General features: G+C 40.0%; 1 protein-coding gene across 1 annotated transcript; it reads right to left on the bottom strand.

Moving 5' to 3' along the window:
* Positions 1 to 3,872: 3,872 nt before the first annotated feature.
* sdcbp2 (syndecan binding protein (syntenin) 2) lies at positions 3,873 to 19,442 on the bottom strand. Its single transcript, XM_062427407.1, has 9 exons — positions 19,309 to 19,442; positions 14,268 to 14,319; positions 13,781 to 13,877; positions 9,615 to 9,715; positions 8,884 to 9,048; positions 6,686 to 6,861; positions 6,048 to 6,219; positions 5,135 to 5,226; positions 3,873 to 4,421 (listed from the first exon to the last, which is right to left on the bottom strand). Exons 2-9 carry the CDS (start codon positions 14,316 to 14,318, stop codon positions 4,367 to 4,369), a joined length of 909 nt encoding a protein of 302 aa, XP_062283391.1. The 5' UTR covers position 14,319; positions 19,309 to 19,442; the 3' UTR covers positions 3,873 to 4,366.
* Between the last annotated feature and the right edge of the window lie 1,145 nt (positions 19,443 to 20,587).

Here is a 20,587-nt window from a genome sequence, read left to right on the forward strand (position 1 = left end):
GAGAAACACCCCGACACAACCAGCAAGAATAGTCTGACGCTAACTGAAATGTTTAGTTCTTCGGTGAAGAAGTAAGCGGTATGAATCGATTTTTTTTTAACCATTTGGTTGACATATTTTGCACTATTGTTCACTTTATGAATTTTAAGCAATTACTTGAAAATTGTATGTCTATTCAATGTGTTGTATGTCCCCTGAGTTGTAATTGATAGTTATTTCTGCAGTGTCACTAACAATGCTCTAAGGCAAAAAATGTAATTGTTGGTCCCAGTTCTAGTGTAACTAAGATAATGCAGATGTTTTCAGGAAGAGCCTGAAAAATACTATTACAATGTATGTCATTATTTCTCTGAATCCTGTTGCCTTTCATGCCGCCAAAAGAGCCAACGATCTCCGGCTCTTTACATCTGACCACAATATGTATCCACAGGCCACTAAATGAAAAACACTGCATGCTGTTGTAAAAACACACAGGTAGAAAATGAGCAGTGGTTATGATAATCTGTCAAAAATGTGCAAAACACATCATGACAATCATGACGATCCCTTTCCGTTTTGGAGTTTCACTTCCTAGCAATTCATCAAGTTGAAGGAACCACGAAAGCAGCGGTGCATTGAGATCCCTGAGAAGATTGAGTGAATGCCTCTAGGGGACACACAGGACCGTCTCTTCTGTAACAGTTTTCTACGTTTACTCACCCATTAGCCGACCGCTGGCTGTGTTCCCATCTACCGACTGACTGTATGAACAACGTTGGCTAAAGTGGATTAGGAAGTTTAAATAATTTCAAGTTTTATAAAAAAGAAAAAGCCATATAATCCTGTGAGGGGAACATGTGTGAGATTGTGGGAGGCGGCCTCCTCCTCTCTATATTAATGTATTATATAAGAAAAAGTGTATTGATGAAAGTGAATGATGTGTCGGCTATGTGCTTCGATTCGAGTCTCCTGCTGTCAAGACAAACAGGGTGATGGATAGATGGAGGCGATAGAGAACTTGCGATGCTGCTTTAAACTTGTGTTGCTCTAAGGTTCAGGTTGAGTTCAGGCTTGTTGTGGGTAGCAGCAAATCATCTCGACCCCCCCCCCGCGCCCCCCCTAAATTATTTACCTCTATGCACATAACAGTCCACACACTTGTGACTGCATTGTGTCATCATTTGTCTAAGTTAAGGCTTATTTTGTAGATTCTGTACTGATGATTACAGAGCCCCCAAAGTCCTGAAATTTTTTTTTTTTCATCTTTCTTAACACAAATTATTATCTTGGTTATCTTTTATTACTTGTGGTTATTATTGTGAAGCACCTAATATTATCTTGTGTTTAGAGCTGCAACGTTTAGTCAATGAGGCAACAGATAATTAATCATCAGCTTTTTTAATGAGAGATTAATTTTTTCAAGCTATAAATCTAAATATTCTTTAAATTAAAGAAATAAATGAGTAAATTGTGTATCTTTTGGTTTTGGATTAAATTGAAAGATTGAGGGAGCGCCCTGGTGGTTGAGTGGTTGGAGCGCATGCCATATAATTGCAGCATCCCTGGTTCGAATCTAGCCAGGGACCTATGCTGCAGATCATGCCCCTCTCTCTCTCTCTCCCTGTTTCCTGTCGGCCTCTCTGCCAGATTGTCTGAATAAAGGCATTAAAAAGCCCAAAAATAAATCTTTGAAATTGAAAGATTGAGGACATCAACATAGGCTCTGAGAGATTATAATGGCATTTTTTTTTTTTACATTTTAAAGACCACATAATAAGTAAATCTATAAAAAATAATAAGCAGGTCGATACTGAAAAAATGAGTTAGAGCCCTACATCAAGACAATAATATAAGTTGAGTGTTTTTCAGGATTTCGGGGGCTCACTAATCTGTTTCATGCACAAACACACATCGTTAATTAACTTTTCGAGGCATTTCGTCCCTTATATTTTCCTGTTTAATTAGTGGACAGTCCATTGTTCAATGTTTCAGATTTATTCATTAAAAGTTGAATCTGATTGAGTGCAGCACTTTATCAAAAATCCATTGTAAAGTTGATCACGATGACAAGGAGAAACCATTATATCCTGAGAGTAAACCGTCTCTGTAGTGATTTCTATTTCTATCTCATAATGCACCTGAACTTTCTGCTGTAGTGTGTGGTTTTCCCGGGTTTGTGGCTGAGTGAGTAATTATATACTATCCTTAGACACACAAGATGCTGAATATTTGTTGGGGAAAGTGAATTGGGGGGGGTGTTTGAATGTGTATTGTCATTTTATGCTTTAATCCTTGTCTAATTGTCTTGATTCTGTGTTTCATAGCTGATGTAATGATAGTTAGTGTATACAAAGGTTATAAGTCCTTTAACATCCTTCCAATGAGGACGTTCGATTCAGTCGCCTTGTATAGGAATTCATCTGACATCATTAATATCTGCAGTAATGTAAAAGAACTATTTTAATGGCAATAGTAGTGTGTACAGTTAAAGACATCAGTAGGCTACTTCTCCATTCACACTCCCACCACACTGTATAAAGAAAGACCAAAAGCCCCTATATTAAACAGCATGGAGGAAACCTTCCTGTTGTCTTCATGTGTGTGTTTGTCTGATTCTAGTATCCAGATGTTTGTTGTTTTTTTTGCTTTATTTTGTGACTTTCTTGTCGCATTTTCCCTCCAATCAAGACAAATCCCACCAAGCTAACGTGAACAGAAAGACTGTTTATTTGTTTTACAATATTATCTTGGTTACATTCGTATATAAACTTTTAGATTTTTTTCTAGCACTTTTTTTTTTTACAGAATGAGAATGATGTTTTTTATCAGATTGCATACCTAGAAATTTAAAAGGAATACATGCATTCAAACATGAACAGCATTAAAAGGAGCAACTTTTTTATATAACAAGTAGAAATTCACAACTGTGAGTCGCTGCTCAGTCTTACTGCGCTCATCAGTTTCTTTTAGGAAGGAATAATACAGAGGGAGGTCCTCCAGCACACCTAGCAGAGGACAGCGAGTTCGGTCTGTGAAACCCATGATGTGGAATTTATTGGCTTCAATTTGAGCAGATGATTTTCAGCATCAAATTTAAGCAGCTTTTCTATATTTTAAACGTACAACATATAGAAGAGTTCTTTCGTCAACATGAGGCATTACGAACACAGTAATAATCATTCAAAAAAAAAGCACGACTGCTGAAATGGATGCAGGAAAGACAACCTCTTTAAAAAGGTAGTGGAAAGTGCACTTAGTGGGTCAACCCAGCACAGACCCTGTCCAATCAGATACCGACAAAATCCATCCAAAAATACAATTGGCTTTCCTGATGATGGGATAATAACAGCTGGCTTGTGCCTTTTCTCTGTCTCGTAGCTGTCATAGCGTTTGTGGACAGGGTCGAGTCCCCAAGTTGCATAGGACAACAAACTGCTGCCCTCTTTTTCCCTTCACTCTCCCCTGGAATGTGCACACATTTTGCTCCCAGTACCTTCAAAAACACATCAGTCCCATCGTGACTTCTGCCTGCACACGGGGAATGTGGCGCAATGATAACATCGCCGTCTCTTGGAGAAGGTGGAAGCTGTTGATGTTGCTAACTCTCACCGTGTTTTCTGAGCATCGAATTATGTTAGAATAAAGAGGGAAAAAAAAGCTAAACTCAATGTCAAAAAATGTACTCACTAATAAACTAAAAACTGCTAAAAAAATATTAGTTTTACTGGCCGAGTAAACGAATCTAGAGCAAAGTCAGCCAACTATTTTGCTTATGGTGTTAATTCAGTTCAGTTTATTGACGTATGCACATTAGAGGTCAAGTGCAGGGAGCGAGAATGCAGCCGTGATCTACATGGTAGGGCTCTGATGGCTGAACGTCGCCTTTTACAGCATTATTTTCTTTTTTTTTGACAAGGTGAAATGTCACTTGCCAATGATTCATCTCCACAATGAGGAGGAAGCTCTGGACTCATGATCGTGTGCATGGCTTTAAAAAAAAACAAACATTTTGTACTGTCCTTGATCTCAAATACAAAAAAAGAAGAAGGGAAAAAAAAAAAAAAAAAGCACATGTAATACGTAGACTACAAGGTTAACATATAAAAGTATTAGACATATCAACAGAGACAGAGGAGAAGATGTAGAAAAGGAAATGTACTGAAAATAACAAACTTTTGAAAAAAAAGGCATCTCGAGGTTATGATGAGTAATGGTGATGATGATGATTGTGATGCAGGAGGTGGTTTGATATGAAGACAGAAAGAGAGAGAGAGAGAGAGAAAGAGAGAGAGAGATAGAGAGACAGACAAAGAGCAGTAAGAAAAAGAGAGATATCTCTGTATATTGTAGACATCCTGACAGTTTACACTCTTCTTTCTTCCCGTCTTCACACCTCGGGGACGGAGTGATCCATTGCTGATCGCAGGAGACCGGTGGACATCCTGGAGGGGAGAAATAAGTCATATTCATGAGCTTGTTGATGAATGGGACTAGAATCTAATTATACACTGTGCAGTGTCCCTTCCTCATCAGACATTGTGCCTCATTAAATTAAGGTGAAACTAATGTAATTCATGTAATGTAGGTGTTTCATTTCATGGACCGAGCTGTTGTGTACAACCAGAGATGTCGTCTTTTTTATCCCAGGCATTTATCCTGGTGCCTTCATTGCCCACAATGCAACTCAAATGCCTACAAATCAGTGGGAGATGGTGTCGCGTGGAGCTGTTAAGTCTCCAGCTCCAGAGGTCTGCTAACCTCACTTCTTTTATTTCATTTTTAAACTTGTCTAGTTGACATCGCTTGAGGAAATGTATCAGATTTGGCACATCCACATCAGTCCTGTAAATTCCACAGTTAAAATATTGTGCATAGTGTGCACAAACTAAAAACTCTAGTTGATATACTACTATATATATATATATGTTAGGTCCTACATGTAAACACACTTCCCCCTTTAAATGGAACAGAGCCATCAATAATGTTATTTTCCTGTTATAAGAAGTCAAAATGTTTGCTGTGGAAAAGCTGCCTTCATCTGTGGTGGAATAAATCCTCCATTCTATTCATTCTATATTGAATTCTAACTGGACCACTGAATGGACAAAACAAATCCTTAGAGTTCATGACCTTGACTTATAAAAGGTAATCCTACCTCTTAATCATGTGCTCGTAGATGAACTTGGGCATGATGGTGATGGTCATGGCGGTTGGGGACGTGGACAGAATATCCTTGATCTGAGAGTCCTGAAATGTTCACACAGGCACAGAAACATGTGAGCATCTCATGTCATTATTAAGAAAGATTAGATTATAGTTTAGTGAAACACATTCACTTCAGTTTTTCTCCAGTGTTGGAAACAATGGCGAGCTTTAGAGAATAGGTGACACTAATTTCCAAATCCACAATGTCTACAAATAACTCCTCAGACAATACGGTAACATGAATCATAACCGTCACCACATAAAATGATACATTCAAATTTACAGTTATTTAGTGGCGATACACAAAAAACTGAAAATGAAAGTAACAAAATATTTGAAGCATTCCATTTACTAATGTCATATCTGTCCTATCATTTACATCATTACCACCCGCATCATAACTATGGGAACCTTCTGGATAAAGCTGCATAGTCTCACGACAGAAACTGTTTTCTCTTCACTTGAAACCAGTCAGAGTATATTTTCTGTTATATTTGTGTGAAAAGTAAAGAGAAGCAGTAGTTGGTAATCATGAATGCATTGAATGAAGAAAATCAGTGGAGAAAAACTGAAAAGAGCAACTACAACAGGCTAAAATCACATTCAGAGCTGTTATCACGGAGCTGAATGAAACTACACACCTGCTGTAGAAAACACTGGACTAAAAGCAGCTGATACTTACTAAATACGTCACATTTAAACAGACTTAGAATGTGTGGATGCTGCACATACTTACAAATCTCCTCGCGTCTCGGTGCAAAAATTAGCCACCAAACATTTTAGAAGCATCACACATGTTCTGTATTTTAACTCTGGATCATTTTTAGTTCACTTAACAAACCACACAGGACAAAGCGTCTGACCTTAAGTCCGATAATGTTTTGTCCGTTGATTTCACAGATGTAATGCTCGGTCAGTAAACCGTTGCGGGCAGCGGAGCCGTCCTTGACCAGCGAGGTGATTTTGCCGTTCTTGTAGATGAAGCCCACGTGGCCGGAGCTGTCTTTGTGCATGGTGACGGTGCGCTGGAAAGGCCTGGGGGGAGGGGAGGGGGAGAGAGAGAGAAGTTTAGCCTGAATATGCCTGTAAACTAATTATGATAAATAATTATGTGATGAGGAAAACAGAAGGGAGAAAAAAGACAGGAACAGATGGGAGAAGACATGATGTCAAGAAACTCCCTTCATGGTAAAAACAAAACAAGGACGGCTGTGATATGCAACAGCCAGCAGAGGGAGCCAAACAGTAAAGAAAAGCAGCTGGGTTGGCCTCGTGTTCATTCCAGCTTTTAACAGGAAGCTATAAAAAGTGGAAAACAGGAGAAAATCTCACCTGTTTAAAGGTTATAAATATCGAAAAAATTTATAAAAATGTAACCCAAAGCCAGTGTTTATATCTGTGATAACATTGCTTCAGTTAATAGAGGATTATAATAAAAAGTAGTAGTATAAAACGTCTTGATAAAATAAAAGCACACGCTGGTGTTATCCTCTGTCCTCACCTGTCCCTGACCACCAGCTCGATGCGGGTCTCGGCCGCAGCCTTCAGGGCCTTGTGGGCCTTGTCTACGTTCCAGCCGGCGCAGTTCTGCCCGTTGATCTGAAGGACCTGGTCCCCGAAGCGCAGGCCGGCCAAGGCCGCGGGGGAGTTGGCCTGCACCAGCTGGATAAACACTCCCTGAGAGAGAAGAGGGAGATAGAAAAGTGAGTCAAAATGAGTCCGAGGATTGACAGGAGACAGAAATTGTTCATACTGGAGAGAAGAAGAAAAAAAAGAAGTAACTCAACAGATATTGTTAGATGATTTGAAAAGGCACAACAGAAAGCTCACAAGTGTAAAGAAAGCGTGTTAGCTGGATGTTGTGTTGCAGCAGAACATCGATCACCAACACTAACATCTTTTTGGTTTTGCCGGCTCATTTCAGTCATTTCAAAAGCCGCCCACTGTATGAGTGCAACTCAATACACACTGAATTATTTATTATGTTCAGGAGCCTGTTAGCACTGTACAGCTGGCCAAGTATCAATAGAAATTATTCACTCACTTTTTAAAATGTGTGTTCTTGTTTTTCTAATGGCATTAATGCAGATGTAATACATGTATCTCTCATTAATGATCACATAAACCCCCATACTACCAAATGAAGCAGACTGTGTATCAGCCAGAGGTGACTGATCTACATTAATAGTACTTTCTGTTCTGCTCTGTTCATTGGCTGCGTTAAATTATTGCAGTTATGCATTACTTCCTGTATTTGCTCACACGCCTTTAAATGCAACATACACAGTTCACTAACAATATCAACAACTGACTGTTTATTGTTTTTCTAAAAGTACATTTGAGTCAGGTATTCATTTTGAAACATTGCACGTTAAGATTTCATGTTTAACAAAGAGAACCCATGTTCCATCTTATCAGTGAAGAACTGGTAGTAGCTGCAGTAGCATCAGCATCAGCTCAGTGCTTTTTTCATAATCTATCTGCAACAATTTAATTCAAATATACACAAAAATATAGTGATGCTTATTGAACATCTTTGGTTCTATCTAAAGGAGAACTACACTGATTTTACAGTGGGGCTGAGTATCAGTACCAAAATAAATCAATACCAACTGGCATTGAAACGTCTCCAGTCAAACAATACCTGCAATCGATCCTTTTTGCACCCAGAGCTAGAAAATATGACTATTTGTATGGACTTGCTCACAGCCAATCCGTGCAAGCGATTTAATGCGACATGTGATTGGTCCACTGCCACAGCAGCTACAACCCACTTGTAGTGGTAAGGTCATGGTGAATTAAGAGTTAGCGTGCTTAGCAGTTCAGCAGCCAAGATGCCACCTAAGCGCTCTAAAGTGAGTCTACACTACACGCCTGTTACACCGGATAAAAGACAGAGACCTAAATGTGTGATGGGTATTGAATGAAGTACTCAGTTGGTATCAGTATTAGTTTAAGGGTTCTTGGATCGGTACTGGTATCATCATTTTTTAAACAATGCCCAGCCCTAAAAAGTCATATAAAGCCTTTTTGTGCTTCTAGGGGGAGCTGTGTGAAATTTGTGATGATGTCACTTGAGGCAGCATGGGTCGGGGCTGACTACCACAAATTAGTAAATAACCTCTGCAGCCTGCTCCTCGTCTCTGCTGGAGGCTAACAGCTTAATGCTACACTACTACTACATACTACTTTAAAATATCTGAAACTTTGGTTTGTATGTGTCAATATTGATCCGGTTTGTAAACAGTCCTACAATGCCAAACTTTAGGAGAGCCATGCTTAATCAGTGCAGTACTCTTAAGAAATTATGAAGTAATAAAAACATATAAAAAAAAATCAAGAGTCAGAAGTTGAACTGTAGAAGACAGCAGAAGTCTCCCGCTTCACTGTACAGTCCATGCTCACGCTGAAGTGCACTGGAGGTTTCAGGTTACCACATCACACTTGTGTCAGCACATGTCTACAAACAATTTTAAGGAGCACTAAAATTGTAACGTCGTCTTTAAGCAGCTGTGTTAAACGTGGAGGCTGACGTGATGCTCTGGAGTTTTGAGTTTGACCCACATCCCAATATCAAGTGGAGGCAGAGAGAGAGGGGGGGGGGGGGGTAGATAGATTTCCTCTTTCATCAGTAGAGTGTCAAAGTGGTCTGGGCTGAATAATTAATGCCCTTCTAAGACTTTTTCGATGCTGACTCACGTTGTCGATGGACCTGAGCCTCAGTCCGACCTTCTTGTCCTGGTCCTTGCAGAGGATGATCTCCCTCAGGCCCGGGCGGATCTCTGCCCTCCTGATGCCGACGTCCCCTCCCGTCACCGGCCGCACCATCCCGCCGACACCTGAGAGGGAGGGCACTGCGACCTGCTGCGAGGAGGAAAGAGACAGACAAGAGAGTACGTGGGAGGATTTCATTTCATCTTCTCCGACGCTGAATGAGATCAGGAACGCTTTTATAATCTCCATCGCTGATTTGCTTTACGGTTAATATAAAGAAATGAATGTAAACGGATCAGCAATGACAGAGAACGCAGATGGTTACAGAGCCAGCTGAAGAATTAGGTTGCTGCGAGAGCCTTGACATCTGCAGGAGACACACATACACACATGCACACACGCACACACTTTGTAGGGGAGTGACGAGATCACACCCTCCCACACACACCGCTACGGGGCCTGCGGTGACTCATTCAGTGATGTGGATCTCCAAGAACAGCGCTGTTGTTGCTGATATATGTAGAGCTCAGGGCTGCTTTCATTTACTAAAAACAGCCTTTTTTAAATGAAGTCTGGTTGCTTTTTTTAATTGAGAGCTCATCTTACTAGCATTTCTAAATCGGATATGACCGTTTTAGGGGAGGGGGATATATTTTTTAATCACCAAAGCTAGAATATGATGTGATTAATGCATCCAAACACACACACACACTTACATTGTCAGCCACAGGCACCAAAGCCAGGTTCCTCTGGACTTCGTCGCTATTGAGGCTCAGGCCCATGTACTCTCCCAGCTCCTCCAGATTTGGGTACAGGCCTGAGGAGAATAGAGAGAGGAGGAGGAGGGTGGGGAGGAAGAATTAATGGGAGCAGATGGAGGGAAGGTGAGCAGGTGGGAGAGAGGGAGAGAGAGAGAGAGAGAAGATGGAAGAGTTTAGCTGAAGGTTACATGATGAATTAATGAATACAGTAACACTACATTTGCAAAACAGGCTTCATTGAATGTTTTTCACAGGTGTACAAATGTTACACCTCCTCTGACTCTTCCATACATGTTATATTTAATTCATGCCGTCCATCAGGATAGGGGGTCACGCATGGATTCCTCTGCTGGAAGAATGCTGATAATGAGCTGTCTGTGTTTTGCGGTGCAGTCAAACTTTCCTGGCATCAGTATCCAGGCCACCACAATCTAATGCTCTGTGTGTCCAGCCCCTCCACTTCCTGTTTGACCTGATCTGTAATAATACACACCCAAAGTCTTTACGCAAATTAGGGGGATATCTGCGATTGGATCGGAGATCTGCTTGTTGGTTATTATGAGGTACCTGAACTCATATCTCCTGTCTGCTTCACTGTTTGGACACTTTCTACCTGTCTGTCCCTCTTCCCTGCCTGCCTGCCTGCCTGCCTGCCTGCCTGCATGACTGCATCACTTTTCTGGCAATGAGAGGCGGCCGTTGACCTTGCCGCAGAGCGACGATTACTAAATTTATCCTGGAGAGGGTAAAGGAAAGACAGACGGAGGCAGGGAAGCAAGTAGAAGAATCGCTGTTCTCATGAGCTCGGAAAGCACTTGGGAACATCTATGTACAGTGTCAAGAGGGTGGATGAAAGTATTCTGTGTGGTTTAACTGGAGCAAAGATTCATGTGGGAAAAGAAGATCCTAAACTTAAGTCAAAGTACCAATACACTAATGTAAAAAATACTCTATGACAAGTAAAAGTCTTGCATGAAAAATACTATTTAAGTAAAAAGTACATAAGTATTAGGAGCTTGATGTAGTTAAAGTATTACAGTAAAAGTAGTGGTTTGGTCCCTCTGACTGAGATAAGATTATATATGACATCATTAACATAGGGGTCAGGCCCCTCCAAAGGGTCAGCAGATAAATGTGAGGGGAGGTGAGATGATTAATGGGAGAGGAAAGATGAAAAAACTAAGTTCTGATACACAAATGTGTTTTCAGTTTTTGGACTTTTTCTCTAATCTTTGATTTTTGCTGAAATATTGGATCATTTGAACATTTATTGAATTGAAACCATGTGAGAAGTTTAGAGGGAAAAATCCCCATTTGGTGGAGCTGTTAAATTTGAGCCTGACTACACACTGCTTTTTGTATGATCTCAGTGTTTCCTGTTTCACTGCAGGGAACCTCCACCCTCCTGAAAGAAAGAAATGAAAACAAATGGGACTTAAATTAGTAGGAGAGCAGGACTGTGATAGACTCACACGTGACAGGCTTGCATTGAACTGGCCTAGTTTTACTCCTCCATGGTTCTGACACGCAGCTTGACAACAGCGGTAGTCCCGCCTGTGGCACTGATTGGCTAATCGTTGGTCCTCGCGCAGTGCTCATTGGATCGATTGCTTTTTCAAACTGAGAGACTGCTGTTTCAGGTCATGAAGCCAGACCAGAAGAATCAGTCAACTCAGTGGAGTGGGTGGCAAATGTAGAATAAGTGTTTGATTTGCCACAAATCTTAAAACTCTCTCTGAAACCAACCTCCCCCTTCCCTAACCCTAACCCTGTTATTGACATTTTAAAAAACAATATTTATAGCTATTAAAAAGCAATAGTTTAGTAATGAAAATGAACAAATGACAATATTGATAAAGAAACCAATAGGGAGTATCAATAAGTGTACCAGTATTGATAAAAATCTTAATCGTCAACATAAGCACCTCAAAACTGTCCTTGAATAAATGTACTCGAGTTACTTCCACCACTGCTATCAATGAAACATTTACTATGAATTATATAGTTGGATGACAGCAGAAATCTGATAGTTTAGTGATGGCTTGTGAGAACATGGTTGCCATGGTTACTGAATTACTAAAAAATGGATTGAGAAATCTACAATGCATTGATTTAAGATGCAGATTGTGGTTGAAGCTTTCTCATCAGTGTCATCTTCTGCTTGTGCCCGCCTCTGAAGCTCTGTGATTGGCTGTTTCTTGCTGAAACACACCTCAAACACAGACTTGTACCTTTAATTTAGTTCAAAGATATTTATAGCAAAGTTTTGGACTGATGATTCAACCAGTAGAGTTCCAGGTCAATCCCAACCACCTCCTCGTTAACATGGATATGTATTCTCAACTTTAGGAAATGTATAGTGGGCTATGTGAACCAATCAGGGCCAAGACTGTTGACTTGTGTTGATCACAACACATATATTAACCAGTGACAGACAGTAGCTCTGTGATTTAAATCAATACTTCTGTCAGTATACTGTCAGTGTTGAGTGATTCAACAGCAGTGTTTGTGCCACCGCAGTGCTTCAGTGCTACCGAGTCAAGTCTTAAGTCAACATTATTTGAGTCAGCCACTTCTTCACAACAGCATGTGTGCTCCACCCCAAACACCCACTCCACAGCTCTGACCATGGCACAGAGCAGAGAGAGATAAACACATCCACAAATTGTTGGCAAAGCATATAAAAGTGCAAATGTAGGAACAATGCAGACCGTGATTCATCCTGTAATCGTACACTCAGCCTTGAAAAAACAAAACGATATGTTTCATAATATCCCAAAAATTGAGATTTCCTTTTGTAACAGTCATCCTGCCCCCCCCTCCTCCTCCCTCTCTCTTCTTCTTCCTCATTTCTGTTTTTCATGCTCTCCTGCTTTATCACGGTCTCCCTTCTTCTTCCTTCTCTTCCACACACGCCTGCACCCACAAGCCCACCTAAGCCAAACCAAAAAATAGAAAGAGAAAAAAACAGGCGGCTGGCTGAGTGTTCTGCACTTTCTCCTGACCTTCTTCTTATCACGAGTATATCTTGAGCAACAGTATCTGAGAAATGGGCCTTGAAGTCACATCTTGCTTTACCAGGTAAATGATTATTGATGCTTTAAATGCTTTAAACACACAGGGAGGCTTGTCAAGCTTCTTCTCGTTCTCTCTGTGTTTTTCCATCACAGGAAGAAGAAAAAGGTGGTGTTGTCGGGGGCGATGTGAAGGCAGTGGAATGAGCGCAGTGTACAGAATTAGCGTGTCTGACTCGGCCGCAGTCCAGCGCTGATGTCAATCACGCCGCCTCCCCTCTCTTGTTTCTCTCCTCCATCTTACTCACCCCACTACTACACCCCTGGGTATCTCACTTCCCTCCTTTCTCTCTCTCTCTCTCTCTCTCTTCCTTTTCAAAAAAAATCAACTCCTCCTCCTCCTCCTCTCTCTCTCTTTTTCTCCTATCATGCCTCGTCCCAGCACAGCTGCCAGAGCCGGTCTCCATGGCGACTCACAGCTAGCTCTGCTGAGGTTAAAAAAAGAGTGAAAGCGAGCAGGACTTTGCATCCGAATAGAGAGAAGAGAAAGTGAATGAGTGAGAGATTGAGGGGGGTAATGGGAAGGGAGAAGTGAGTGAAAATGAGTAGAAAAGTTCTCTAATCTCTAAACGCCCCCCGTCCATCTTTTGCCTGCTTTTTTTTATCTTTGATGGGTGCCTCCTTTCTCTCTTTTCTACCGTCTGAGTGAGTGTTACAGGAGTTCAGGAACTACTTTCACACAAACTCAAAAAAAATGAACTCCGGGGGGGGGGGGGAGGGTTAACTCCTCCTCCTATCACAATCACTCTGATTCTAAATAACTGCAGACCCCCCACACACCAACGAAAAAGAAAAGGGAGCAGGTACAGGTGAAGGAGTTTCTGCTACATCTAATTGTCATTTTAAAATAAACTCTGGGGCTTTGTATTTGTGCGTATCTTTCGTATTTTTCCATGGAAGCGATAACGTACTTCCTGTCCCATCCTCACAGTATCTGCCCAATTTCCTGAGTGCCACACCACATTTGCCCTTGTAGCATGACAAACTCTCTCTCAAACGTTCAACGGTGTATATAAATATAAATATAAATATATGTATGAGACTTACTTGACCCAGGCATCCCAGCAGTGGCAAGCTGAGGCTGGTAGGTTCCCTCAGTGATGGCAGGCATGGGGGTGGTGGTCTGGGCGAACTGGGCCTGGGCCTGAGAACCAATCACACGCACACGGTCAAGAGGAGGAGAAGCTACTTAAACGACTGGCTTAAAATGGCAATTACTGCATGGATAATATCATCAGTAAAATATAGAAAGAAAGAAAAACTATGAAAGTAAAGTTGCGAAGGAAAAAGGAACCATCATGATGAATGAGTGAGGTCCAGTATCTTGGACATGTGGACTGCAGGAGGTGGGAATTGAACTACAAAGCTTCCAATTAGTAGACAAGCCGCTCTAACTCCCCCTCCGTTCCAAAATGCTACAATGTATGTTTACTGTTACTAACCTACTGCACATAAAGCATATGCATTAAAAACAACGGCATAAAATGCAACCACAGAGCTAATTATCTAGAGAAAGATGGCTGACTCGTCTTACCTTGATGACCTTGTCGACCTTCAGGTCCTCAAGTGATGGATACAGAGACATCCTGAGGAGGAGAAAACAAACAGCTGTGAGTGAAGGGCTTTGAGTAAGGGATGATGTCGTAGCCGTGTGAGATAACAAAGCTCCTGGTTGGCTGCGTTGTCCTCATACTACCTTAATGTCATCCACTAAAGGTAAAACTCCATTAAGCATTAAGTGGAGTAGCTGCCTGCGATGTGAAAAGGATGCCTGCGCTCACAATCAAAACCATCATTGTGGTTGAGAGCCGCTCTCGGCTGCTTTCACTTTATTGTTTTGGTTTTTACGAGTCTCGAGGAGGAAATAAACAACCTACCTGTCTGGTTTGAAATGAAAGAGAGATGAAATAAAATGAGTGACTTGTGAAGATAAAGAAGTCAGGAGCTGGCAGCACAAACCTGAGCTACTATACTTATGAATAGATGAGTTTGTGCGTGTGGATGCAGAAGGTAGAACAAACTAGAATGATGGAGAGCTTATGGGAAAGCATTTGTGCATTAGACTAAAGTAAATCATAAATAATAGGTGGACAATGTTTGATATGCCAAGCACTCAACCTTCATGTTAGTAATGTACTAGATGGGTTTGCAGAGAAGCTGATGAGGAAGAAACTCACTTTTTAAGATGAGACAGCTCATATTGTTAGCACATTTATGGTGCTTTTATTGAGTTTAAGTGTCAGGGGGAAAACATTTATCGAAATGTGAGGAACACATACAAATCCTTAACAGTAACTGTACTGTTTTCCATTAAGTTGCTTCATTTCTTTTTCAGTATTATTTTATTACTATAATAATTATAGTTTATTTTTCTTCCTATTTATCTTTTTAAGTTTATTCTATCTACCTGTTTTTTATGCTTAATTTATATATATTTGAATGTATGTGTATATGTGTGTGTATGTAAGTAGGTATGGGTGTACATATACTAGACTGTTATGGTGTTTGATATGTTGTTTGTTTTGAATTTTTTTTAAATCTATAAAAAAAAGTTGCATCATTTCTACATACAGAAAATATCCATGACAATGTGGCAGTTTATCCTATTACTCCATGATGAAATCATGATGAACTCAATAGAGAAACAGTAACAGAATATAGCAAACAGATGGAAGATGTTTTTATTATAATGCTTCATCACAGTGATAGAAAACACCTGTTATTTCAGTATTAACATGAAGCAGCAGATGATGGCCCAGCACAAACATTAAAGCTTCAGCCATCATGTTATAAACAGGTTTCTATTGTCTCTCAGTCAAATCAACCCATACTAATGTTGCATTTATAAATAGCAGCTGGTAGAGTGAGTTTATCAAGTCATTGACGAGAACAGACTCTGTTGGTTTGTGTTGAACACTTATTGTCATGTGTGTCATGTGTTCACTCGGGCCTGCCGCTACGTCAGCATCTTATCTAATCTGGTTCTCCTGTGGGGTGAACTCAAGGTGTGTGCTGACTGAGCTTGTGTTCACCTTATTGACCTAAATGACGACAGGTGTGGGTGTGTGAGAGGGTAGGAATAACACTTTTATTCCTTTATGTCTCATTCATTGTCAATAAAACACTCACAGCAACAGATGAAAGAAAATTGAGGATTCATCCTTCATCAGCTAAACTATGGAACACACTAAATTGCTAGTGTGATAGATATATAAATATAAGTGATGTCAGCTTGTTAGCCTTAAACTAGCTTTTCTATAAGTCATCTTCACACTGATGCACTTCTTTTAAAATGTATTTTACTTGATTATATGTATTCTCTTAACTCTGTGTTGTATTTACTTGTAACACACACTATTTTAAACTTTGACTATTTCTATTTTCCATCTTATATGCTGTTTTTTATTCTTTTTTAACATTTCTTTATGCTCCTTTTAGACTCTTTTATTGTGAAGAACTTGGTGTATGTAATTTCTATTTTAAGCTGCATTTCCTGTGTTAAAGGTCTTATAAAAATAAAGTTATTATACTTATTATTATGAAAACTGAGCAGCACTGTGTGGCTGCACTTCCTCGCTGATTTCATGATTTAATCAGATAATGACAGGGTGAATACCTGAGCCTGCCACAACACATAATACATCAGTAAACATGGGTGGAGGAAGACACGCGAGAGCAAAAAAAGCACAGGCGACGTCTCTCAGGTTCTCATGGTGTTACAAAACCATAATGACACTGCACGCCTTAACTGAACCACTCTTGTGGTCCGTCTCTAACTGAAACTCTGTGAGACTTGCTCATAAACGAGTGGCGGCCCGTAGAGGAAGGAGGAAATGAAAGATGGCAGTCGGCTGACTGAGATTATAAAGCAGGCAGGACGAGCAGAGGCACGCAGCGCTGTGATGACGACTAATAAACACATGTACAGTATGTTTCAGTGTGGATTCATTCGTTTATTCGCCTTCAAACACACTAAAGCTCACATTTCTGCTTTGTCATAGTTTGGGGGGGAAAAAGGAAGTTAGTGGTCACTTCTCATGTAGGCGGATTACATCTAGTGTTTTTGTTAAGAAAGTCAGCGGCAGACTAAATTAAACTGCAACATCCCTTCTTCAGTTCCAGCTGGGAATCTCTGTTACACCCCTCCTCCTCCTCCTCTTCCTCCTCCCTCTCTTCCTGTTTTTCTCTGTCCAGAGTGTCAGCTGTCAAATAACAAAGGGATGCACTCAGAGCTGCTGATCGATTAGTCTGCTGCTTATGTCCTCGATTAATTGATTACTTGCTTGGTCTATGCAACATTTTTTTTTTAAAGTAAAAAAAATGGATGCAGAGTGCCAGTTTGCTTGTTTTGACCAGCAGTCCAAAAACTTTAAAGAAATTTAATTTATGGTCAAAAATGAACATTGAATTGTCACATTTGAGAGGTTTAGAAGCAGGAGATTGTGTTTTTTTTTTGCTTAAAAACAATGACTGACAGGATTAATCACATATTAAAATAGCTGCAGGTTCATTTTCTGTCAATCGACCAATCATTACAGCTCAAGATGCTCTAATCTATTTTTTTCCCTTTCTTGATTAGGATTCCAATATCTCCACTCAGGGTACCGATCCATTCCAAGCGCACGCTATTACCCAATTTTTTTAACTTCCTCTTACTAGGTGTGACCACAGTGTTCTCTGTTTTCCTTCTTCTTCTTAATTCCTTTCTCGCCCTAAAAACTGAGTCACTGCATAAAGACAAAACTGAATGTAACGATGATCTTAACAAAAAACTGTAGAAAATGTGGATTGGTTATGTCACGCTGAGGTGTATCCTTAAATAAAATGTAGAAAATGGCTAAAAACTGATTTTAAAATGAAAACTGATGGTGTTTTAGTACTATTTTATGTGAAATAGGGCTGTTTTCTCTACCATTTTCTTCACCACACAACAATAAGTGAGTCACAATCACAAGATGTATGGTGAACACATTGCTTAATGAATAAGGAACACGAAAACAAAGTAAAGACGATGACGGAATAACATAGAAAGAACCTTAAAACACACTAAACCAAAAACCTACTGACAGCGACAAGAAACTAAAAAGTTTGAGCCAAAATAAACCATCGTAAAAAACAACATTTTTACATTTTTTACAGTAAAAAACATCACAATTCTATGCGATATGGATGTACATCACACTGATATGTCATTGGTTGTGATTCCCTGTGTTCACACATTCATTCTGACACTAACAGGTGGAGAAAAAAAGAAAGAAGAAAAAGCTCAAATAAACACATCATTCTGACCGCAATCACATTACTGCCACATCTCACTCTCCCAGCTCCTTCAGCCGCTACTCCATTCTGTTAGCCTCAGTCCTCGCACACAAGCCTGTCATTGTGTTGGTGGACACAGAGAGAGCATTTTAATATAATAGTGTTTACTTTTCAGCTGTGTTTGTTTGCCCGCTTTTATATTCCCTCCCTCCCTCGCTCTTTCGCTCCCTCGCTCCAACTAAACAGGCCGGAGAGGTGGAAAAAATGAGTGTTGTTCGGGGGCAGCTCTGGCAATGACCTAACTTAATCCTCACTGTTACTATTGCAACTGTGGTTCAAATGGAGAAATTACTTCTTTTTTTAACACATGTAGAGGGAAATATCTTGCATTTAAGAGACTAAAAGGAAATAAGATACAGTGTGGTAAAAAAAAAAAAAGCTTGTCAAACATGGCATTCCTTGACTCTTGAACTCGGCCAGAAACTATGTAACCAACTGGCAATGCGGACACTTTGGTGGGAAGGAAAGAGGACTGAATCCAGCCAGCCTGAACGAATTGGTTAGATAGGAGACTGTGGCCTTCTTGGCAGCTTTTTTTTTCTTTCTTTTCTGTTATTTTAACATGGCTGGGAAAGAGACAGGGGGGAAGAGGTGGAGGAGGGGAGAGGTGGAGAGGGGAGGGAGACTGACTGAAAACAGTAACAGGGAAGTCTGCACTGCTTTGAATTGACCTCCACCCTTTTCTACTGTGCCATAATATACAGCAGCCATAATATATCACCTGCGTTTACACGTAACAGATAAGGATAGCAAATAAATAAGCGTTGTGAGCTGCTGTGTTTTGCCTCAAAGATACGTATGAGGCTTAATTGACGTTACTTTACATATACAATACAACATATAAGTATATTCAACGTGAGACAATTCTCTTACTTGACGTTGAAGGAAGCATTTGCATACGGTTTTTAATAGCTTTGAAGTGCTTTTACGTGTCTATCACGTTACCGTCATTTTTAGCTAACGTTACGTTGCCGCTATAGACCACTCATTAAAATTAAGCGACAGCTGTTAGCTAGTTTAAACAGGCAGACTTATCTTGTGTATTGATATGGTAGCTAATAGCTCATAGTAAATTATAATATATATGAGTGAAAAGTGTTCCGAGTCGTTTAGCTAGCTGTCCTCCTTCGTCTTTTGTTCGTGAATCGCAGCAGCTAGCTGGTAACGTTAGCAGGATGTCTCTGTATGTGTGTTTTTGCGCTAGTGATGGTACAACGGTTCATAGGATTAACCGGCGTTAAAAAAGAAAGTCTCACCTTTTATAAGTCGGTTGGAAAAATGTGTAGTAAGTCTTGTTAAGATGCGCGGAGCGTCAGATCTCAGCGGAGCCCTCCGGTTTATTTGTTTTCCTCTGCTGGTCGTCGCTCGTCGTTCAGACGGCGCTGCGCTGCTGAGGGGGAATTCTGGTAAACGGTGACGTCACCGCTGGCTTCCCGGTTCGTGCAAATCAGCGTCGACGTTAAAAGTCACGCCTCTTATTGGTCACATGAACATCAGTCATCAACAGGGAAATAAATGAAATAAACCTATAAGCGACCTATGTAACATAATGGGAATCATTATGACATAACTAACACAGTAGGTTTATAAGCAAACCCAGATGCTTTTTTTTTTCATTTATTGATTGATAGATTTAAAGGACCTGTTCCCAATTTTTCAAGTCTGTCTTAAAACAAAAGTCATTATATCTAGAAGTATATATGTTTGGTTTTTTTTACCTACCCACCTGTATAATAGTAGTAATAGTAATAGGAAAAGTGTTATAATATATGGTCACAGTCTTGGGGTTAGGACTCTTTTAACTCTATGTGTATGTGTCTCTACCTTCACCTTTATTGTGTGTAAGTACAGTACCAGTCAAAAGTTTGGACACACCTTCCCATCCCCTTGAATGACAAAGTGTGTCCAAACTTTTGACTGGTACTGTACATACAGAGCTCAGATCTATTGTATGCACACACTTGTGATTATATAATATTATTGAATACAGGCTTAAATAATGGGTTCAAACTCTAAACATATACAGTAGATTGTCTGGCCACATCCCAATCACTGTTTTTTTTTTCATTTATTGAAGTTCAGATCTTTATTTACATCAATAGATTAATAAACATTAATGACAGGGTGATGTCATTAAATATACATTTCACAAAAAAACAAAAAAACAAACATAAAATAGAAAGATAAGATCTAGGGCTATATGGCTTGAGGAGAGGAACGGAACACTATTTCTTTGCTAAAGATGGCAAAAGAAAATGTAAAAGTGTCCTTATAATTAAAGGGCAGGTTCACAGTTTTTCAAGTCTGTCTTAAAACAACAGTCAAATACTAAATAAACATTGAAACAGTTTTTCTTGCTGTAATCATCACTTCTGTTCATACTGACCATTAGAAGATTCCTTTTCAAGCACATTTGAAGGAAATCTTTTAATAGTCAGTATGAACAGGAGGAATAATTACAGTGAGGAAAACCTATTTACTGTTCATACTGTGAACCTTTCCTTTTGATGGCAGACAAACTCCACAGGCACAGAT

The sequence above is a fragment of the Scomber scombrus genome, chromosome 10 (genome assembly GCF_963691925.1).
Source record: "Scomber scombrus chromosome 10, fScoSco1.1, whole genome shotgun sequence".
NCBI lineage: Eukaryota > Metazoa > Chordata > Actinopteri > Scombriformes > Scombridae > Scomber > Scomber scombrus.

Excerpts from the sequence above, each read along its gene's own strand:
- sdcbp2 (XM_062427407.1), bottom strand. The coding sequence starts at position 14,318 with ATGTCTCTGTATCCATCACTTGAGGACCTGAAGGTCGACAAGGTCATC. Across the intron at positions 6,862-8,883 it reads GGCTCAGGTCCATCGACAAC|GGAGTGTTTATCCAGCTGGT; the intron begins GTGAGTCAGCAT and ends CTTCTCTCTCAG. Across the intron at positions 6,220-6,685 it reads GAGCTGGTGGTCAGGGACAG|GCCTTTCCAGCGCACCGTCA; the intron begins GTGAGGACAGAG and ends CCCTCCCCCCAG.